At 44.0% G+C, this 23,468-nt stretch overlaps 1 protein-coding gene across 16 annotated transcripts in view; it reads right to left on the bottom strand.

Annotated features, from left to right (window-relative positions):
- ARMC3 (armadillo repeat containing 3) overlaps nt 1-23,468 on the bottom strand; it is a 99,187-nt gene that overhangs the window by 5,670 nt on the left and 70,049 nt on the right. For 7 of the 16 annotated variants that reach the window (XM_027073619.2, XM_027073620.2, XM_027073621.2 and 4 more), the window contains 8 exons: nt 22,420-22,669; nt 18,801-18,937; nt 16,777-16,945; nt 13,103-13,203; nt 12,299-12,400; nt 11,512-11,619; nt 3,626-3,826; nt 1,080-1,242 (listed from right to left, as the gene is read on the bottom strand). In XM_027073619.2, the coding sequence (XP_026929420.1) occupies nt 1,080-1,242; nt 3,626-3,826; nt 11,512-11,619; nt 12,299-12,400; nt 13,103-13,203; nt 16,777-16,945; nt 18,801-18,937; nt 22,420-22,669 (1,231 nt within the window). Of the gene's footprint in view, nt 1-1,079; nt 1,243-3,098; nt 3,543-3,625; nt 3,892-6,044; nt 6,215-11,511; nt 11,620-12,298; nt 12,401-13,102; nt 13,204-16,776; nt 16,946-18,800; nt 18,938-22,419; nt 22,670-23,468 lie in introns of those variants that run through there. The other 9 variants (XM_053225383.1, XM_053225387.1, XM_053225388.1 and 6 more) reach the window with 9 other exon arrangements.

The following is a 23,468-nucleotide window of genomic DNA, read 5'->3' as shown; positions in this document are numbered from 1 at the left end:
GGTTCAAGCCCCGCATCCGGCTCTGCACTGACAGTGTGGAGACTGCTTGGGATTCTCTCTCTCTCCCTCTCTCTCTCTGCTCCCCCCACCTCCACTTGCTCATTCTCTCTAAAAATAAATAAACTTGAAATATATACATATACATACATATATATACACATATATGTATTTTTTATTGATTGATTGATTTAAAAAAAAATTTTAACGTTTATTTATTTTTGAGACGGAGAGAGACAGAGCATGAACAGGGGAGGGGCAGAGAGAGAGGGAGACACAGAATCTGAAACAGGCTCCAGGCTCTGAGCGGTCAGCACAGAGCCCGAAGCGGGGCTGGAACTCACGGACCGTGAGATCATGACCTGAGCGGAAGTCGGACGCTTAACCGACCAAGCCACCCAGGTGCCCCTATATAAGTATTTTTTAAATCATGCTCTCCCCTTAACAACTTTCAGTGGCCACTCATAGATTTTAGATCAAGTGCAAACTCACATGGAGCTTTATACTCTGGCCCTTTAGCTGCATCTGACCCGTCCTCTTTCCTTTTTCCAGACAAACTATGCTACATTCCTCAAGTCGACCATGGACTCTCATTCCTGTCATCTTGTATAAAATGTTTGCTTTGTTTAGAATGTTCTTGTCTTCCTTCTTTACCCGATGAAATCCTACGTATTCTCTAATACTCAGGCTACACGTCACTTCCTCCCCTGAAACGTTCCCTGACATCACCTGAGAACCCACAAGTCTAGCCCTTGTGTGTATGCAGGGGCTATCGCTTTAGGAGATCCATATTCCCAGACCTTAGAAGAGCCCTTGACCTGTAGTAGGTGTATGATAAATATTGAATGAATATGCTTCCGGTAGTCTGACAAATATATACGCGTGTGTGCGTGCGTGTGTGTGTGTGTGTGTGTGCGTGTACACACACAAAAATAAGTGTGTGTATACACACACACACAAATAAGTAAATCTAGGTGGCAGGATTAATATTAGCCAGTTAAATGTTAGCAAGTGGCTCACACTATTATGAGAAAGACAAACATTTTTATCTAAAGGCAAATGAGGCAAAATATCTCAAATACCTTGAAAAGCAACGCTCGATGATAGAAGATTCCTTTTTTGATCTGTCCAATTGGCACAACATTGGATTTAAGTTGAAATTTTAGTTCACTGATATGGAGTTCCCAGCTGAAATTATGGAGTTTCTCCTTTGACATTTTACCACCCATTTTTTCTGCCACGTACCTGTGTCAATGACATTGAGATCAAATCAATCGAGTTTCATATCCCATTTTAGATGCTTTGGGTGTAACTCTACATACAGTTGTATGTGTAAAAGCTGCATTTCCTCTGGCTTTCTTATTTGCTTTACTTTTTAAACTTACTATAAGTGGGTTAACATTAGGCTCACTGTATTCAAACTATCATGTAGAGACTGAAACTCTCACAATTTCATTCAACACAAAGGAAGAAATGAATGCTAATCTTCGCAGTATTTATAACAAGAAACAAATCATATCACACAAAGTTCCTATCAACACAGTTTTAAAGCTTTACCTTGCCCTTGACAAAATACTCACAAATGCTTCAATCTGAAATCCAAGGCATCGTGCTAACATACACGGTCCTTCTTTTAACGAATTTGAACTTAGAGATAACATGCACACATTGGAATTTTTTCCTTTGGATTCCCAAATATTTTCAAGTTTTCTAATTTTTCCCTGTTAAATTTTATTATTTTGGGGGGCGCCTGGGTGGCTCAGCCGGTCAAGCGTCTGACTCTTGGTTTTCTGCTCAGGTCATGGGTTTGAGCCCTGCATTGGGCTCTGAGCACTGACAGCGCAGAGCCTGCTTGGGATTCTGTCTCTCTCTCCCCCGCTCTCTCTACCCCTGCCCTGGTGGGGCTCTCTCTCGCTCTCTCTCAAAATAAAAACATAACCTTAAAAATATAGATATATTTGATTAAATTTTTTTTTGATTTAGAGAAAGATGGCGTTTAGGTAACACTCAAGTGAGAGGAAGAGAGGAAGAAGGCAGAAGGCAAAATAAGTTGGGTGAGGAGTTGGAATGGATGTGCCCGGGGGTTTCTCCTCATTGGAGGCTCTCCCTGAAGAGGTCAGTAAACACATCTACAAAAATCCTCTGTCAACTAAGGCTATACCGCATCTTGGAGTAGAGGCAGAGTTGCACATTTTAAGAAAAACTTTCGTCTTGCTGTGCAGAGAACCAAGCGAGGAAGAACAACGGCCGAAAACAGGAGGAAAGGTGGGGGAGAAAGCTGTCGCACGACCCAGCCAGGCAGACCGTGATCAATGCTGGGGACCAACAGCTTGGGGGCAAATCTCAGCATCCCCGTCTTGGTGCGGGCTCAGGTTTTAAAAAAAAAAAAAACACAACGAAAAACCCACAATTATTTGGGAGTGATGAAAAGTACTCCCGATAGGAACAAAGCACGAGGGCGTTTGGCAAATGCTGAAATGAGCTAGATCAGAGTTCTGCTTGAGTCATCACTTCTCAAGGACACCCGAAAAAACGCCAGCAGCCAAAAATGTTCTCTTCCGGTTCTGGCTGGCGAGAAGTCAATGATCTGGCGGCTGTTGTTTCTTGCGGTTGTCACATCCAGGTTTGATGAGTGCAGTGCACTTCAACTTGGAGAGGGTACAAGCTCCCGCGGAGGCCCCAGCTGTTGCAGGATCCACCTGCTCACCTAACTCACCTGCTCCTTCTTGGTGCCAGTGGCGAAGGCCACCCTCCACTTGAATTGAATCCTAACCCCTCACAGCTACCACGTCAAGTTCTCAGGTTTCTCTTAGCGGACTCACACTAAATGCTCCAATTAAGAAGGCGGGATCGGGGGCGCCTGGGTGGCTCAGTCGGTTGGGCGTCCGACTTCGGCTCAGGTCACGATCTCACAGTTCATGAGTTCGAGCCCAGCGTCAGGCTCTGTGCTGACAGCTCGGAGCCTGGAGCCTGCCTCGGATTCTGTGTCTCCCTTGATCTCTGCCCCCTCCCCGCTCCTGCTGTGTGTCTCTCTTTCTCTCAAAAATAAATGAACATTAAAAAAAAATTTTTTTAAGGAAAAGAAGGCAGCCTCACTGGCGTCTGCAGGGTGTTGAGCCTGCCCAAATAGCCATCCCTCAGAACACTCACACCCCCACGTTAGAGCAACGTGCAGTGCAAAATATCAGACATAGGACATAAAAATCAGTGATGGTTGTTTGTATTAGAACATAATTTTTGAGTCTACAAATAATTCACAATACGATTCCTTTAAATTGTGAGCACCCCATCTACCTACGGAGTCATTTAATTTTCACACTTGATTCATTCCTTAGGATCACATTGAAGGATGGCTTTAGTGGTTTCGCTGGAGAAAATGACAAAAGCAAAGGCATTTTTCTTGAAGCAATTTCCAGCTCCTAGCTCTGATTCTTGGTGGAAATAGGACGTAAAATAGAAATGGAGCGTTTTTTCAATTGATTGTGTTTCTGCTTCAGAGTCAGGGGTGGGGTGCAGTTATTATGACGGAGTCACCTGAAAACTGGCTAAAAAATGCAAACCGCTAACATCAGAAACTTTTTCTCAGAAACTGAAAATGTGCATGCATAGACAGAGACAACTGACTTACCTTGCAAGGACCTCAATCTGTTCCTTAATATTGGTTATGGGAAATATTGATTTGGTCACTTCATACACGTAAACATGGAAGTCAGGATCGAAGGGAGGATACCATTCTTTCTCGGGGCTTCCTTCTCCCATCAATTTTGGTAACGTCGAAACCTCTTCTTCCTCCTTCACTTTTTCCTCCTCTTTTCTCCCTCGGCCTTTCCTTTGAGAGTACACAGCAGCAATCAACGTCACAAAATGAACCACACCAACTGGGCTCTGAGTAATCTAAAGAGCCCCACAGAAATAGATTATTTTAAACCTCAATGACCACATCATATGCCGTTTTCAAATTTTCGATGACAGGGATGGAGTTTTATAGCCTCTACATTATGCAGGAGAAATTAACTTTCAAGGTAACACTGCCTGATTGGTACATACGAAAATCGTACGTTGGTCTTCCGTATAATTGCTTAGCAAGATGTCTGGTGCACAGTAGGTATGCAAGAAGCATTTATTGAATTGGGAGAAAATAGGTTGCTTCCTCAGGGAGTCGAAGCCAGTCTTACATCATCTCTTGAGCGTCCGACTTCGGCTCAGGTCAAGATCTCACGGTTTGTGAGTTCGAGCCCCACGTAGGATTCTGTGCTGACAGCTCAGAGCCTGGAGCCTGCTTTGGATTCTATGTCTCCCTCTCTCTCTCCGCCCCTCCCCTGTTCACACTCCCGTGTGTGTGTCTCTCTCTCAAAAGTAAATAAACTTTAAAAAATTTTTTTTTAAAAATTACCCAAAACATGGAAAAAAGCAAACCAAAATACGGATAGCACAGAATTTCCATGTCATGCAGGGGTGAAGACTTACCTGAAGTTTATCTAAAGAAATGTACTTAGTTCTGCACTTACGAAAACTGAAATGTACTTAATAAACAGTAAAGATACTGCTTAATTAAAATCTACTCTTAATTAATAGTTTCAACCCGAGAGAATTTGCTAGTTAACGTGTGTAGCAGAGATGCAAATGGTTCCTGTCAGTGGCAAAGGCATTGCCAGCGGTCACAGCTTATTGTCCTGGGGGCTGTTAACCAGTTTTTGAAACGTAATTCTTTGTGTTCCTTCACTGGGGAATGTCTTTACCTCCCCCTCTTCATTGTTAAAGGATAGTTTCGCCCGAGAGAGATCACGTGGTTGATGCCTTTGGCAGTTGAGACACTTTGTGCCACTTCCTTGTGGCCTCCGAGAAATGCACCGTCATTCAAATTGGAATTTCCCGATATGAATTCAGATCCCACGATTCAGGTGCACTTCCTCGGGTGGAGCTATCTCACGAGAAAATTGCAGCCCTTGTTATGCTAGCAGAACTGGAGGGGGGGACGAGGAAACCTCCATGTGAACTTCTATAGCCTTTGCTTACGTCTATTTTTTTCCTGCTGTTCCTGAATTGTATCTTTTACTAAAATAAACCTTAGCCATAATTATATTATATTATATTATATTATATTATATTATATTATATTATATTATATTATATTATATATAACATATATTATATATAACATATATTATATAACATTATATATAGAAAATATATTACATATTATGTATTACATATTATATATTACATATTATGTATTACATATCACATCACATATCACATATCATATATCATATATTATATATAGACACACACAGACACACACCCATCCCCTAGCTAAGAAAATGGGGCCCGGCCAGGTGAATCTCCTAAATTGTGTCTTTGCAACTATTTTGCATTTTGTTCCACTAGCAGTAAATTAGAAGCAGGAATTATCTTTAAATATTTCTCGAAGTACAGGATTGGGGGGGGGGGGGTCAACCAAAGGCCATGTGGGTTTTCTCTTTAATTCATTTGGAGGAAGAAATACAAAAAATAATCTTATTAATTGCTTTTGGAGCATTACACAAAACTCTATAATCACCACAAATACCCAACGTTTTGTATTTTTTAATTCAATATTCTATTTACTGCAGCTAAGTAGGGTCTAAAATGTACTCCCCATATATTATGATAAAATTTCTAAGCAAAAATTAATATTTCCAGCTCTATCATCCGAATACCTTTCTTGGGGCGCCTGGGTGGTTCAATTGGTTAAGCGTTGGACTTTGGCTCAGGTCATGATCTCATGGTTTGTGGGTTTGAGCCCCACGTCCAGCTCTGTGCTGAGAGCTCAGAGCCTGGAGTCTGCTGCAGATTCTGTCTCTCTCTCTCTCTCTCTCTCTCTGCCCTTCTCACGCTTGCACTATCTCTCTCTCAAAAACAAATAACACTTAAAAATTTTTGAACACATTTCTTTTTTTGCAAGACAAATAAATAGAACATCTTCACATACATAGTAAGATTTTAGTAAATTGGGAGCCACCACGAGAAAGGTCAATTAGAATGGTGAAAAGCATATTTAGATTTACCTGCTCCTAAAGTTACAGGGTAGCTTTATAAGATTGGACAGCTTGACTCAGAGCACCTATAACACAAAGCAGGTGTATTTCTGAGTGTGCTGAGGTGCGAGAGGAGAATCATTTGGTACGTAGCAGACGAGAGCCAGCACGCAGGACTTAGCACATCATGGAGGGCAATCCTATTGAGTGATTAAAAGGGATAATTTACAGGAGCCTCTGAACTGTAGTTTCTGCTGCTACAAACAGAAGTACTTCATTTGGACCTCTTTCCCATGAAGCCTGCCTGGGTATGTCAATAAGGGCTTCAATACTTAAATGGATTTTATTTCTTCTTCTTCTTCTTTTTTTTTTTTAAACATTTATTTATTTTTGAGAGACAGAGAGAGACAGAGCGCAAGCAGGGGAGGGGCAGAGAGAGAGAGGGAGACAGAGTCTGAAGCAGGCTCTGGGCTCTGCACTGACAGCAGTGAGCCTGATGTGGGGCTCAAACCTACGAACCGTAAGATCATGAACCATGAGATCATGCCCTGAGCTGAAGTCAGATGCTTAACCGACTGAGCCACCCAGGTACCCCAAATGAATTCCATTTCTAAATCACTATGGAGACAAGTGCTAAGAAATTACAAAATTAACTCTCGTAAAATTAACCCTCAGAAAGAACACCAGTTTGCGATTAAAGATAGCGGAACTTTTACCTTTCTTACCAAGACTTCAGCAAAACTACCTCAGAAAACAGAGAGTTACTGTGGGAATCCAAGACAATAAGGATATTTTCTATGTTCATCGGTGGATGAGAAGGCAGGTAGCTAAACAGAAAGAGACATTTGTCTGGCTCCAAACTGTGTACTGACATTTTCGAAGTTTAATCACTTGCTCCTTTTTGATTCCATCAACTATTTGGACATAGAAGTTATAAGGCAAGGCTGCTGGGAGAAATGGAAGTCATGAAGCTGGCCCACGTGGGGTTTCAATTTAGGCAGGAAGATTTTGGTCTATGAAAAATTATCACAATACCAGGTAGTATTCGATAAACTCCACATGAGTGGTAAAAATAAGAAATTCGAGATGTTCCAGAAATCTATCCCAGTTGGGTGTCCTGTTCCCCCCAGTCTATTCCAAAAAGATGAGGAGAGAGTATTGTATAAAGTGGACACACAATGTATTCCGGGTTTAGAAGGATGTATGTGTGCATACGTGTGTGTGTGCGTGTGTGTGGTTTATTTTCTTATTTGTCAGTGTCCCCAGTAGGATGTAAGTTCTATGAAAACAAAGGTTTATGTTCACTGCTGTATCTCTAACGTGGGAACAACTCCTGATACCTAATACGATAACTATTTGCTGAACGAATGAAAAAACTCAAGAAAAGAAGGTGAGAAGGTATTTAAACGTGATTAAGATGTTAAATGTGATTAAGAAACAATATCTATTTCTGAAAGATTTTTGCAGTTAGTCAAGATTTGGGAGGAAGGGGGAAAAAACGGCTAAGCGAAGGTTAAAAAAAAAAGCGGTTGAGGGAAATTCTTCAAAAAATAACAATGTTTTAGGAAGTCGTTATGATGAGGATCAAGATTGAGCGGCAGAAATGTTTAAGTATATGTTGTAAATTTCTAAAAGACTCCAGAGATGAACAGACTGGAAGGAAACAAAATAGAGACAGGAAAGCAATAAACTTTTAAGTGTGTATAATAAACTCATGTGCAATCAACTTAAATATTTATGAAATCTGGTCTGAATACAAAAATATGCTACAGATAGAACTTCTGATACACTCACAAATAGGTATAGTAACTGTTTATTGTGAGGGGAATGGTCTTTATAAAGAAAAGCTTTAGAGGGCATATTAGGTTGGTCGGATTCAGTGAAGGCTAGGAAAGTATCAAGATGGAGGCTGGATAAAGGCGAAACCAATCATGTCTCCTATGAGTGTTTTGCCGTGAAGGAGGGAACAGCTGAACGCTTTGCACAGAACAATATAGTTGCTAGTCACCCAGCGAGAGACTGCCGCTTAAGGATTTTAATTTACATGGTACATGGTGATAATAATATTCATGAGGAGAAAGAGACAAATCATACTTCCCTTGTCTGTATTGGGCCACCACACACATAACTGGTTTGCCTCTTTCCTGTCCCCTCTCTTCCTTTCAAGACTTTGGCCACTTTGTGGTTCTAGATGTCTCGTCATTTTCGACAGTACCTCTCAGTAACTTTTTGTTAACATCGCACATTCTCTACGACATTATCAGATGGGTAGAGTTAAAATGTGTCACTCTATCGTCAGGGGTCCAAAGTTCTCATAGGAACAAGACAAGAAGGGCTTACCAAAAGATAGACAACAGGGCAACACGATTACAACCAATCTATCCCCCCAGTGGACCCAGGAATAAGGAGGGGAAAGGGACTGGACGTATATGGGTCACTTAAGTATGCCAGGCAATGGTTTAGGCACTCGACAAACACTTTCACTTACTCTTACAGCACCTCTGCGAGGAAGGAATCATCACTTCCATTTTAGAGATGAGAAAACCAAGGACCAGTGTTGACCGAATGCAAATGTATGTTCTCCTGTATGCTAACAACCTGTCTGAATGTTAGGAGCACGTCAGGGCTTATCTCTCAGTGGGGAGTAAGAGGCAAGAGTATGCAGAGGCAAGGAGGAGACCGGAAATGGTGTGAGAAGAAATAATGATCCTCACTTGTTTATACTTATTCTCCCCGGGGCATATTGCCAGGGAGTCAAACCGCTATTCCTTTCAACAACAAGCCTTCAATATTTGAAAGAATTTGTGAGTATTTAATCTATAAATTTTTTTTGGTTATTATTTTTCATTTTTATTTTTTTCAGGCATTTGCCATGCCTACACAATTGCTGTTTGGACTTCATCTGGAGGATGATAGGAAATCGTTGTTTTGGGCAGAGTAATATGATCAGCCTTTCACTTTGGGAAGTTAATTCGGTGGGGGGGGGGGTGGTCGCATGGAGGATGGGTTTCTGGAGGGCTAAATAAAATGCAGGAGGATCTTACAATAAGGGGGTTAGTGTGCTGAGATATAATACAAAGGCCTGAAGAGGGGAGGTAAAGGTGAAACTGAAGGGAAACAATGACTTAAGAGGCACTGAAGACATCGAGTGCATAGGGTTGAGGCTCATTCAGTGAAGGGGAGTAAGGAGAAGAAGGATTTTAAGATGATGCCAAAGCTTGAGCAATTGCATGGGAGGTAACATTCATCAGCATTAGGAACAGAGGAGGAGAAGGAGGTTTGGGAGTTGGGGGAACAATGAGTTTCGTTAGAAACTCACTGTTTCCAAGCCAGCAGGATAGAGAAGCCAGGACTCAGGAAAGGGGCACATAAATGTCAATGGTAGCTTTATTTAAAAAAAAAAAAAAATTTTTTTAATTAATAAAAAAAAGAACCAGACAGGCTGTAAGAAAAATAAGATAGTGCGAAAGAGCCAAGAACAGCAGAATCAGCAAAGATTTAAGCTGATGTGATATCAGAGATATCAGAGGGAAGATACACTTTGATTGATGATGATAGGTACAGTATACGCATAACAGTCACTCATCAGACAAGTGCCTACCCTCCCCGATCAAGGGGGCAGAAAGCCGATTTTTCCCTAGGGCCATGGCTGGGTAGACCAAAGGGAGACACCTGCCCCAAAGCCAGCCAATGCTTTGGCCACTGAAGAGGTGGTCCCTCTTACAAATTTGCACCTCATAGTTGTTGGGCTTTAGAACGGAAAGTTTGCTTGGAACCGGAGCCAGGTCTGTCCCATGGCAAACCAAAGTCCCATACGCTACAGTTATGGGTGAGGCAATAACCAACAGAGGGTCAAGGAGGATAACAAAGGGTCTGTAAATAAGATACCACGCACGTGGAGAGAGGGAGAGAGAGAAAGAGAGGGAGAAAGCCAGAGAGACCCTACAGTTATGGACTTCATCCCAGCTCCTGTCGTTTTGGGGATGGCTGCATTTCCCACATTGGACCCTGGAGATTCCTCCCAGGGTCCCTGCAAGGGTTGAGTGGATTTGGGCTCCTTGTAACTGTTTCGCACAACAGTACTAGCATTTGTTGAGTGTTTACTTTGTGCCAGGCACTGCTCTATGGACTGTTCATGTGCTAACTTATTTAATCGTCACAACAGCCTAGGTTACGCCCCTTTCACCGATGAGGGGACTCGGGCAAAGAGAAGGTACCCAATTTGTTCAAGACACACGGCTTAGGCGGGTGGACCTTGTCAAAAATAACCCTTTCCTGTCAATTTCAGATTTCTGTTCTCTTGAATAAACACGGAGGCCTATGAGTGCCAACCAAGCGCTAGGCTAAACACTGGGGATGAAAAGGGAAATACTCCAATCAGCCTATGTTCTTGTCCTCAAGGAGCTGCCTGTGCAGTAGAGGTGAGGCTGAGAAGCCTAAGGAGGAAAGGAAAGCCGGGAAGAAAAGGGAGGGGGAAAAAAGGGAGGGGAGGAGAGGGAAGGGCAAAAAGTATCAGGCCTAGAACGACAGGCGCAGATTAGAAGCAGCGATGAGAAGAATGCGCCACGGAGACTCACAGTAGAGAATGAAGTCCGAAACAGAAAATAAACAGCTCTGAGGTCTGAGGAAGAGAGCAAACCGCTGTCTGCACCTTGGGAGACCTTCGGGGGCAGTCCCCGTTTAGAAAGCGGATGCTGGACATGTGTGCTAGATGGCCTCCAATACCACAGTGGTTCTGAAGGGCTTAAGTCAACAATAATTAAAGGGTCACGGAGCGTGGCAAGAGGTCCACGTGGGTTTTTGAGGAATCCAGGAAAGTGCTCATTAGAGAAATAATATGTTTAAAAATACGTACACATACAGAAAGCATGTTTAAAACATGCCAGGCCTAAAAAGCATGAAACCACACTGTAATCGTTCCATCATGTAAACACTTGATCCAATGTCCCTCTCCCCCCTCTCGCTGCCTCCTGAAGGGTCAGAGGTTTCTCTGGGTGAGCTGGATGGGGAGGGGAGGTGGAGGCATAAGGCAGAGAGAGAGAGGAAGACGGAGAGAGAGAGAGGGAGAGAGAACCACACGCTAGCGTGTGTGGCTCACCACCCACAAAGGCAGCCGCGGGGGAGGGCACAGGGTTCATTTTACATCGATCTCTACGCCGGGCTGGACTTGTAAATGAGTCACTAGGACTGCTGTTTCTGTGGTCGTTTTTGAATTAAAGTGCCTGTAGGACTGTATAGTGATCAAAGTGACCCGAGTTCTCTCCCAGAGGCAGAAGAAGAAATTCCCTCCGGTTAAGTTTTAAAGAGGTCGCAAGAGACAAAAACGAAGGAAGTTAGTTTTTAATAACAGCTCCTGAGTCTCGCTTCGCACAACATGCCGATTCCAGAAGCAAAGCTTCCTATTTAAAAGCCACCCCTTCCATTCCCCAACTCTGCTGGGGAGTCAAAGCCTGACATGATCACAATTAGGAAGAGAGCGTAATCACACATCCCCTACCTTGATCCTCTTTCTTTTGTGGTGCCTTTGCTAAGAGCAGTAGTTCGTCCAGAAGGAGGCTCGGATTTCTCTTCTGTGGGAGATCCAAATCCGGTACTAAAATGATAACTATTTTTTTCTGATTGTACGAAAAAACTCATGATCGATTTCAGTCACATGAAAAATAAGAAAACATTACATGTGCAAGGCGTCTCATAAGTTAGAAGGCATTTGTCACTGCCGTGACATGCCGCGATTCCTTTCCCGTCAAGGCAGGGGTGAAGCAGGGCACGAGGCACTCTTCCATCTACAAATAGTAACACAAAGCCTGCCCACGGCCACTGTGTCCCGTGGTCCAGAGCTCAGTGTATGTTCATGGCACACAGGACGTAAAGCCAGTCTCACTAGCTACTTTTCCAGAGATGTTTTCCGTGGCAATTTGCAAAAGCAATTACGAGGGGCACCTGGGTGGCTCAGTCGGTTAGGCATCCGACTCTTGATTTCGGCTCAGGTCGTGAGCCTGGCTCACAGTTCGTGAGTTCGAGCCCTGCACCTGGCTCTGCGCTGACAGTGCAAGCCTGCTTGGGATTCTCTGTCTCCCTCTCTCGGCCCCTCCCCTGCTTGCTCTCTCTATCTCTCTCTCAAAATAAATAAACATTAAAAAAAAAATTTTAAGCAATGATGGAATTATATTACTATAAGGATGAAAAGAATTATGTTGCCAAGATCTAAAACCTAAATTTTTTTTTTTTTTTTTACTCCCACATTGAGGGAAGAATTGAGTCCAGACAAAATACCATTTTCTTACTTGGTCTTTTCTTTGCTTGCTCTTCTAAAGGAAGACGAAGAAGAAATGCTCCGACCGTAACCAACATCTGATGATTTACCTTCCGTAGATGGAGGCGGAGAACTAAAATTTTACATATTTGAAATTATACACAAGTTAAAATACTTGATTTGTCAATATTGGATCTGCCTACAAAAGACAGGGATTTTTTGTTGGTTTTTTTTTTTTGTTTTTTGAAAATCATATTTGGAGCTTTTAACAGTGACCTAATAAATGCATAAAGGTAAGACAAAGAATATTGTAAAGGTTTTCATGAACTGGAATAGGAAATATTTTTATAAAATGTGTCCCATAAAATATATAGATATATATAAGTATCCGTGACCATTTTTTAAAATTCTGAAGCTTGCATTTTTAGCTTTATTATTTACTACTTATTTTATGTTTTTTAAAAGCCCCGGGCAGCATTATAGTCCTGCATACAGTTCTGGAGCCCTGTAAACACAACTCGCTTCGGTTTGCTCCTGTCTATTTATACTTTCTTCAATTAACTTCATGTTACCGGGAAGGGAACAGGCACTGACTACAGAAATACATCTGGAATTGAGTGGTAACGGGGAGTCAAAGGAAAAACCACGTTGGTGGTGATTTCATGGTCTTTACTATGTCAGGCTACAAATTTACGGACCAGTGTTGATTTTCAGGGTGACGCTAAATACAGGGGACAAAAAGGTGCCATCCTGCGAATCTTTACATATCCACGTGATGATGGACAAACAAAAACCATTATGCTTCCCTGCATCCTTCCACCCCCGAGAGACTCACACATCAGATGATTTACTGTTCACTAAAAGTACAGCACGTTGATCACTCGGTTCTTGTAAGCAGAGATCCTTCAGAGGCAAAAGTTTGGTGCCAGGATTTATCTGTAGATAATTTAAGAACTGATCACTCTGGGAGAATGTGTTGTCTGTCAGAGCAACTAATTACTAAAGAGATCACTAAAAATATTGCGAGGATATCTAAAAATAGGCTAGACAAAGTCCTATATTAGCAATTTCACCAGCCTGGTGAGGCGGGTTAGACCACACCATTTTCTGAGGTCTTTTTCCAATCATACTATAATTAGATCCCTCTCTCATCCAAGACACTTTTTAGGATCCTTTAAAGATCAGACAGATCATGGGGCGCCGTGGTGGTTCAGTTGGTTAAGTGGCCGACCTTGGCCCACATCATGATCTCATGGTTCGGGGGTTTGAGCCCCGCATCGAGCTCTGTGCTGATGGCTCAGAGCCTGGAGCCTGCTTCCGATTCTCTGTCTCCTTCTCTCTCTGCCTCTCCCCCACTCATGCTCTGTCTCTCTCTCTCTCTCTCTCTCTTTCTCTCAGAAAGCAAACAAAAACAGATATATATCAGACAGATCATGTCATTTTTGTGCCCAGAACTCTGTCTGCCAAGTTTTCCCACTCCATTCAAAGTAAAAGCCAAAATCCTTCCAATGGTCTACAAGACTTAACATGATCTGGTCTCTCTGTATCTCTCTGATTTAGTCCTCACTATCGTGCTCCTTGGTTCATTCAGCTCTATACTGACCATGCTGTTTCTCAAATCTGCTAAGCATGTTTACATCTTATGGCTTCTGTACAAGCTGTTTCTTCTGCCTGGAAAGCTCTTCCCCGAGCCATCTCCATGGCTCAATCCCTCACCTTGTAGTTTTTGCTCAAGTATGACCCTCCCTGTGAGGCCTACCTGATCACGATTTCTAAAATTATGAACATCAACCCCAGCAACCCCCAGCACTATAGAGCCCCCTTATCTTGCCTCTGATCTATTTTTGCCCCCAATGCTCTGATCATTTTGATCGTGTGATATAATTTATTTATTTGTTATGTTTCCTATTTATTGACTCTTTCCTCTCACCGGTGCCACGGAAGTAGAGATATGTCTCTTTTATCCACTGACTATTCCAACCTACAATATTAGAAACTTAATATTTACTGAATGAATGAATCAGAGAATTCTCCTTTATTTTTAAAATAAATTTTTTTGAATGTTTATTTATTTTTCAGAGAGAGAGAGAGAGACAGAGCATGAGCGGAGGAGGGACAGAGAGAGAGGGAGACACAGAATCTGAAACAGGCTCCAGTCTCCGAGCTGTCAGCACAGAGCCCAACACGGGGCTCGAACTCGTGAACCACGAGATCATGATCTGAGCCGAAGTCGGACGCTCAACCAACTGAGCCACCCAGGCACCCCAGAGAATTCTCCTTTATAAAAAATATTGTTTCATTAAATTTTTTTAAAACTCGTGAGCAAATACATTTTGTCACAGTTTTATCTGATCCATGGCAACATTTTCCTGGTAAGTGTTCTCTGTTGGTTTTTCTGCCCATTTCCTCATTTTTCTCAAAGCATCTTTGTACTAATAATGTGCTAGGGGAAGTCAGAAGGAGGATCAAGAGTCTAGTTTTAGCTGGCCATTTTCATTATTTAAAATGCCTCTAGGGGCACCTGCCTGGCTCAGCCGGTAAAGCACGTGACCCTTTACCTCAGGAGCATGAGTTCGAGCCCCACATTGTAAAGATTACTTTAAAAATAGGGGTGCCTGGGTGGCTTAGTTGGTTGAGTGTCCAGCTCTTGGTTTCAGCTCAGGTCATGATCCCATGGTTTGTGAGTTCAAGCCCCATATCGGGCTCTGTGAAGGCAGCGTGGAGCCTGCTTGGGATTCTCTCTCTCCCCTCTCTCTCTGCCCTTACCCCACTTGTGTTGTCTCTCAAAATAAATAAACTTAAAATAATTAAAAATTAAATGAAATAATAAAAATAAATAAAATAAAATAAAATAAAATACGACCAACTCTAGATTTCTGTTCAGGTCGTGATCTCATGGTTCGTGAGTTCAAACCCCATCTCAGGCTCTGCACTGATGGGATTCTGTCTCCCCTTCTCTCTCGCCCTCCCCTGTTTGCTCCCCCCCCTGCAAATAAATAAACTTTGAAAAAAATTTAATAAAATAAAAAAAATTTTTAATGTCTCTAAAACTGTTAGCACGACAGAGTGTTTCTTGCAAATACGGCTCAGCCATGTGATTCCTTCATGGCCCTGTCTCCTCTGCCTTTTTGAACCACACTGATCCATGAAGGCTTCCGCTGCCTGCCTTGCTCATCCCAGGTGCTCGGGTCCTGCACCTGCCCGGCAAACACAACATTTGGCTTGTGCACCCCTGAGCTCTCCCATCACCTGAGGCAGTATGGATTGCTGATGGTGCTTTCTGAGGCCTGCCACCGCTGGCTCCCTCGTCCCTCTCTGTGCTTATTTTTTCCCCTTTTCATTTTTCTCCTGCACCCCTTCTGCTTGATCTCAGGGAATTTCAGTAACTCCTACTTTTTTTTTTTGTAATTTTAGAGAGAAAGAGAGTGCCAGCACACACACAGGTGCAAGAGGGGGGCGGGGAGGGGGGGAGAGAGAGAGAATCCAAGTAGCCTCCACACTCAGCATGGAGCCTGACGCGGGGCTCAATCCCATGACCCTGGGATCATGCATGAGCTGAACACAAACCAAGAGGACAACGCTCAGCTGCCTGAGCCACCCGGCACCCCCTTATGGTTTTTTTTTTTTTTTTTGAAGTCTGTGGATCATATCTGCTTCCTAGGTTTGCTTAATATGGGATTTGTAGATTTAAAAAATTTCCCCTATTCTCCTCATTGCTGTTGGCCTTCAGAAGAAAGGAAGATGCTAACTTAAGCCGCAATGCCAGAAAGTCCTCAAGATTCTAATTTTCAGCTTCCCATTTCTCTGGACGTCCACACTGCATTACACTGTATATTGGTTTTAAAATCAGAATCAGAAATGCAGCTTAAATAACATTCCTCTATATTACATTTTAAAATCTGGTAATACACTTTGGTTAATTTCAATTACATTATGACTAATAAAACAAGGGGTGCCTGAGAGGCTCAGTTGGTTAAGCCTCTGACTTCAGCCCAGGTCCTGATCTCAAGGTTTGTGTGTTCGAGCCCCACATCGGGCTCTGTGCCGACAGCTGGGAGCCTGGAGCCTGCTTCGGATTCTGTGTCTCCCTCTCTCTCTGCCCCTCCCCCACTCATGCTCTGTGTCTCTAACTCTCTCAAAAATGAATAAACGTTAAAAAAATTGTTTTTAATTAAAGCAAAACACTTATACTTCTATTCTTATCGCTGAGCTGAGCCCTGGAAATAACAGAACCCCCACACAGAAAGTGCTCCTTCTTTTATATTTTCTCTGAAACTCGAGAGTAGCATTAGCAAGCTGATTTCTACTACAGGTAATCAGATTCTAGGTAAAACTGTACATAAATGCAAAATCTTATAGCAGACAGAGTTAAGAGTAAAGCTCTGATTCCCAAGTTTCTGTCTATAAAAATACACATTCTGCTAGGTGGTTATAAAATTGCAATGTAATGGCATCGTGACTAAAGAAACGATCGCACATACTGAAATACAAATTAGTGCTGTCACTTACCCGACCGTAATCATAGAATCCATCACTAATTATGTTACTCGATGACAAGTAGCCAGTCAGGCTATATTTCAGAGACAGGTTGTTGTTGAGCAATTTGTTATAAGCTGCCTCACTGAATTTATTTTTTCGACTTACTGATAGATTAACTTCTTCAAGGATATCTAAAGCCCTGTCAATAAAAGAAAAGAGCATTATTTGCTCTAAACAAGCAATCCAACATTAAATTCCCATGTATATCCGTAGCTAAGACCCTGAGTGAAGAATTGAGATGGAAAGGTTAAAGACACCTCACCCTTTTTTTCTATTTATTTATGTTTTAATGTTTGTTTTTTGAGAGAGGGACAGAGCATGAGTGGGGGAGGGGCAGAGGGCGAGGGGGAGACACAGAATCCGAAACAGGCACCAGGCTCCGAGCTGTCAGCACAGAGCCCGATGTGGGGCTCGAACACACAAACCTTGAGATCATGACCTGAGCTGAAGTCAGATGCTTAACCGACTGAGCCCCCCAGGCCGCCCCGACATCTCACCCTTTTGGATAAAGTAATGTTGACAGAATTATTAAGACAAATCAGTCCTTTCTGAGAATACGTATGCCATGTAGTGCCTCATGTTCAAACAGTTGAAAAGGATACTCTGCAGGGGGAGAAAGGTCTTCATTTAAAGCAAAAGCAGTATCGGGCTCCAATTTCTCCAGCTAAGCAGGCAATATATACATACGAAAATAAAGATGGTTAGGGGGGCACCTGGCTGGCTCCGTCTGTCAAGTGGGTGACTCTTGATCTCAGGATCCTAAGTTTGACGCCCCATACTGGATGTGGGGGCTACTTAAAAATAAAATGTTTTTTAGGGGCGGCTGGATGGCTCAGTCGGTTAAGCGTCCGACTTCAGCTCAGGTCATGATCTCACGGTCCGTGAGTTCGAGCCCCGCGTCGGGCTCTGGGCTGATGGCTCAGAGCCTGGAGCCTGTTTCCGATTCTGTGTCTCCCTCTCTCTCTGCCCCTCCCCCGTTCATGCTCTGTCTCTCTCTGTCTCAAAAATAAATAAACGTTAAAAAAAATTTTTTTTTAATGTTTAAAAAAAATAAAAAAATAAAATGTTTTCAAATAAATATTAAATAGGGGCGCCTGGGTGGCGCAGTCAGTTAAGCGTCCGACTTCAGCCAGGTCACGATCTCGCGGTCCGTGAGTTCGAGCCCCGCGTCGGGCTCTGGGCTGACGGCTCAGAGCCTGGAGCCTGTTTCTGATTCTGTGTCTCCCTCTCTCTCTGCCCCTCCCCCGTTCATGCTCTGTCTCTCTCTGTCCCAAAAATAAATAAACGTTGAAAAAAATTAAAAAAAAATATTAAATATAAATATAAATGTAAATATAAATACAAACAGAAATATAAATACAAATATAAATAAAGATGGTTAGAAATGGGGAAACCTGTCAGTGGAACCTTAAAAAGCCTGTTTGTCGGTTTGGTTAAACGCAGAATTCTGAGGCGGTCACGGCTCACGCATTTTATTTTGGCTTCCAAAGTGGAGAGACAGGGGCGCCTGGGCGGCTCAGTCCAGTAAGAAACGGACTCTTGGTTTGCTCTTAAGTCATGACCTCACGGGTTGGTGAGTTCGAGCCTGGCGTCAGGCTCTGCACCGATGGCGAGGAGCCTGCTCGGGATCCTCTGTCTCCCCCTCTCTCAAAATAAATAAATAAACAGAAAAAGAAACTTAAAAAAAAAAAAAAAAAGTAGCCAGGCAGAGGTGTCGTTTCGCGATTGCAGAGTGGAAGAGAGGTATTTATCAGGATGAAAAACGGACAGTCAAGATGGTTTTGTCGCGAAGGGGGGGCGGGGAGGGAGGTCTCCAGGGGTTGGGAGGAGCCCAGATGATCCTGCTCCCACCAGGCGGTCCTTTCTGGGAGGAAGGCTCGCGGTGCCCAGCCCAGCTCCCCAGGGCCCTGCCTGCCCTTCCTTGGGCCTGAAGACTGTCCGCCTTCCTCCTCTGCTCTCCATCTGAGCCAGAAACTCGAGGCAGCCCCACTCACCCGAGCTTGCAAAGTTCGACAGCCGTGAGCTCGTCGCTCGCGCAGACCATCACGGCCCAGCTGGCGTGCCTTCTTACTTCATCATGCTTCGAGCGCAGGAGCTCGACCAGAGGCTCCAGGCCACCTGAATTCCTTAACTGAAAGTAGAAACTGCAAGTGTACGCGTTGGGAGGACACAATATAAACATTCGTGGGGTTTTTTGTTTGTTTGTTTCTGTAATCGCCTTGTTTGGTGGTGAAGAGATTTTAACTATGTACGAGCATTTTAGGATCTGTGCATAATTGGAATTTTTACATCCCGGGGTGAAAGATCTCCTGTAAAACCTTATAGACAGGAGCCCAGATTTCTGTGCAAGGTCAAGAGGAGGCCCCCAGGGAAATCATGGAGGGAGGGCGTCCTGATCTTTGGTGGGATGGAGACAGGGCGGACAGCCTATTATCTCGCCCCTCTACTTTCATTGACTCTGCTCCTCAACCTGAATGTTCACGTGGCCCTGGGGGAGGCAGGATGATGGTCCCCCAGAGGTGTCCTCTTCCCTGGAAGGGATTTTGCAGATGTGACAAGCTAACAATTTTGAGATGGGGAGATTGTCCCCGATCAACAGGTGGGCCCAATTTAATTACAAGGGTCTTTAGAGGATGGAGAGGAGGGTGCCTGGAGGCAAGAAAGGGGGTGTGGAGAAGCAGCGATTGGACAAATACCCTTTGAAGACGGAGGAAGGGGCCACAGCACAGGGATGGAGGTGGATGGTAAAAGCTAGAAAGGGCCAGGAGACACATTTCCCCCCAGAGTCTCCCAAAGGAACACGCCCCTGCCAACACCTTGATTTTAACCCTTAAGACCCGGTTTCGGCTTCTGGCTTTGTAAACTGTAAGATGATAGGTTTATATTACTTTAAGCCACAACGTGGTGGTTACAGCGGCAAGAGGAAACTAACACGGTCCCTAAGGCTGGGCAGGGGGAACTGATACACTGCGGGCCACCGTATACTACCACCAGACCATCAGTGTGGCCAGGGCAGTGTTGTAGCAATTCCCTAGAAAAAGAGCAATTTTTGTTATCACTGCACAGCGTCTTTTCGTCATTTCTCCAAAGAGTGAAAAAGAGACGAAGAAAAGAATAGAATGAAAATCGGGCAGAACTAATCACGGTATTAAAAGGAAATTCAGGTACTGAAGGTAATTACTCATGTATAGAATTAGTCCAAGGAGGGGGAAAAAAAAAAAAAAAGATCCAACAGAGCTCTTATCTACTGCCTGAAATGCAATATTGCATTATCTGAGCCTAGAGGACCAAAGAAAAAGAATAGTCTATCAGTTTCTGTGTGCAGTATCTGAAGACGAGAGCCCTTGTAGGAGAAGAGCTACTTGATTCGGTCCTTTTCGGTCAGTGTCCAGTGGTAGTTTCCTCTCAGAGATGATACTTCAGCACGTGCAACATGCACGGCTTAGAAAAGTTTCCCTGAAGCGTCTCACGCAAGCCAAACTTCGGAACATCTTTACTTCCGAGTGTAACACACGATGGTCTGCGTCCGTGTGTTCTTTCGGCAAAGATCTCATTTATGAATTCCTACATTCGTTTCCTCACTCATTCAACTACTGCTTATTAAGCATGCACTCTGCGTCAGATATATGTTAATGACGTCGACACAGGAAAGAAAAACTCTCAGTTCCCTTCCCCACAGCCTCGAGGAGCTTATAGTCTTTCACACAGGAACCATATATGCGCAACAGACAAGGGAAGCATACATGGGGGTAACGGGAACAATAGCAGAGGATACTCCCGGGTTCGAGGGCTGTCACGGAAGGCAGGATGGCGGAGATGGGTTTTGCGGGAAAAGCAGAATTTTAGCAGGCGGACAAAAGTGACACTGGTTTTCCAAAGGGAGAAATCAAAGAGGTGAAACTAGGAGAGCAGAGCATATGGACAGAATTACAAATGGAATGGTATTTCTGGAGTATGGAGTTCTGCCTGGGAAGAGGCGTTAGGCGCAGGTGGGTAGGTGCGGGTCAGTGACAGCCTTGCACATCCCGCGAAGCAGCTGAACTTTTCCCCCCAGGGCGGTGGGGACTTGCAATGAGGTGGTGAGGGTCACAAATTTGAAAGATCAGCCTGGAGGCAGTGTGGGAAGCAGGAGCCCGGGAGCAGGGGGAGGGGGGGGAAGCGGTAGACTGATCTGCGGTATTCCAGGAAATGGATGGACTATTCTGCAGACCGCATGGAGGTGTGACCAATATGCTTTTATCGTTCTGTTGCCGAAGCCCAGCATAGTACCCGGCACACAGTAGACATAAAATAAATATTCGGTAATCTTAGTGCCTTGATGGATGAATACAAATGAACCGAATCAATGGGAACAAAGACACAGGATAGAATAGATACCTAAGGGACTGAGGAGAAAAGATTTGTTAGTTGTCTGGGCAGGGAGCACAGTGCAGCAGCTCGGGGTCTAGATCGCATCCCTGATCTTCCAACTTACGAACTCTGCTTTGAGCCCACTACGTCTTTAAGCCTTGCTTTCCACATCTGTAAAATGGGGATTACGAATCAGCCTGTCATGAGGGAGGCTAAATGTCTGTCAAGTGCTGAGCACGGTGCCCACCGCATAGAAAGTGTTAGCTGTTGTTATTTATATTATTGGCAGGAGAGCAACAAAGTCTTAGGCTGTTTGAGTGAGTGCCAGGTGACAAGCAAATATGGGAAAAGCAAGAGAAAAATAAATACGATCCACTTGTAAAAAAATGAAATTCTAGGTTTTAAAACTTTGAAATATACAAGAAACACAAGAGTGTGTGGAATCCATATGTACGATATAAAGCATCATAGTAAAGGCTCACCTGTCTAACACTCAGCTTAAGGAATGACACATTCAGATGACCTCGAGCCCCTGTTTGCTCCTCTGAAGTGCATCCACTCCCTTGAGCCCCCAGGAGGATTTCTTGCATTGGGGGTTAATCATTCTCTAGCTTGTCTCTATAGTTTTAACTTATGTGTCTGTTTACCTAAACAACGTATTGCTTAGATCTGCATATTTCCGAATGCCACATAAATAGAATCTGGAACGTGTATTCTTTTGCAATTTGATTTTGCTCGGCATTGTGCTTGAGATGCATCCCTGTTGCTGTCTGTAACTACAGGTCATTCATTCTCACTGATGTGAAATTCCGCTTTGTGAATATACCGCAAATTTATTTGACCATTCTCTTCAAAACTGGACAACTGGTGTTTCCCGTCGTGTAGATATTATAAACAATGCTTCCTGGCGCCTAGATACTGCCGATTTGTTTTCCAAAGTATTGCCCCGATGTAGCAGATTTTGGTCTTTGTGGAGCAGTTTTAGGTTCACAGCAAAACTGAGCCGCGGGACGGAGATTTCCCACACTCGCCGCCCCCACTCGTGCGGCTTCCCCATTACCAAGTCCCCTACCGGATTGGGGCATTGGTTACCACCGGCGAACATACACCTTCGCGTTATTATCACCCAGAGTCCATGGCTGAAGGGTTGCACCACTTTTGAAGGACATAAAGGATGGGTAGGTTCGAACCCTTGAAAGTGTTTCAGAATAATCCACCGATGGGTGGAAAAATGAGAGACTCCAGGTCAGCAAAAGCTCTCACCTCTGTCCGGGCCTCCACATCGCACGCAGTTGCGGCCACGGTGAGCGCCGCTTTGCTCTGCACGACCGTGTTCGCGGAACGCAGCGGGCCCAGGAGGGCGCTCGAGACACCGTGGCTCTGGAGGCCGGTGCGCAGAGGCTCCTGCATTGCCACGTTCGCTAACACTGTAGCCGCGTTGGCGACGGCTCCGTCCCGTCTGCTCGACAGGATGTTTACTAACGGATCAACACCGTCAGCTTCAGCAATAGCCCTGGGGAAACCAAGGAGAAATGAGCGTCATTCATCCGAGTTCAGGACGTTGTCCTTGGCGTGTACATCTGAACCTCTGCCGCAACTGAGTCCTGATCAAACCGTTTGGGAAAGAAATTAATTTGCGCGGCGCTGAACCCGGCATGGAGGTGCTAGTGATGTCGGGAAAATGTCGGTTAAGAATGAATTTCAGTTACCCCTTTCCTACTTCTGCAGCTTGCAGTTAGAGAAAAAGGCATGACGACATCTTAGAAATCCTCTTACCGCTGTTCATTTTTTAACTCAGTGATACTTGTAAGATCAGGAAGTTCGATTCGGAGAAAGTCGATCAAGATACTCCCATCCGGTAGGAAAGCAAAGCTTTTAATTTTTAATTTTTTTAATGTTTATTGATCTTTGAAAGAGAGAGAGAGAGAGTGGGGGAAGGTCAGAGAGAGAGGGAGACACAGAATCCGAAGCAGGATCCAGGCTCTGAGCTGTCAGCACAGAGCCCCATGCGGGGCTCAAACTCATGAAGCATGAGATCATGACCTGAGCTGAAGTCAGATGCTCCAATGACTGACTCACCCAGGTGCCCCGCAAAGCTTGAAATAGTAGGAATGGTCTCACGGTCCATGGGTGCGAGCCCCGTGTCGGGCCCTGTGCTGACAGCTCGGAGCCTGGAGCCTGTTTCGGATTCTGTGTCTCCCTCTCTCTCTGCTCCTCCCCCACTCACGCCCTGTCTCTCTCTCAAAAATAAACATGAAAAAAAATTAAAAATTAATAAATAGTAGGAATGAGTGTGGAGGGTATGCTCCTGG

This window comes from Acinonyx jubatus, chromosome B4 (assembly GCF_027475565.1).
Source record: "Acinonyx jubatus isolate Ajub_Pintada_27869175 chromosome B4, VMU_Ajub_asm_v1.0, whole genome shotgun sequence".
Lineage (NCBI taxonomy): Eukaryota > Metazoa > Chordata > Mammalia > Carnivora > Felidae > Acinonyx > Acinonyx jubatus.
The sequence above is the reverse complement of the archived record's forward strand: the minus strand, read 5'-3'. Positions and strand labels throughout refer to the sequence as shown.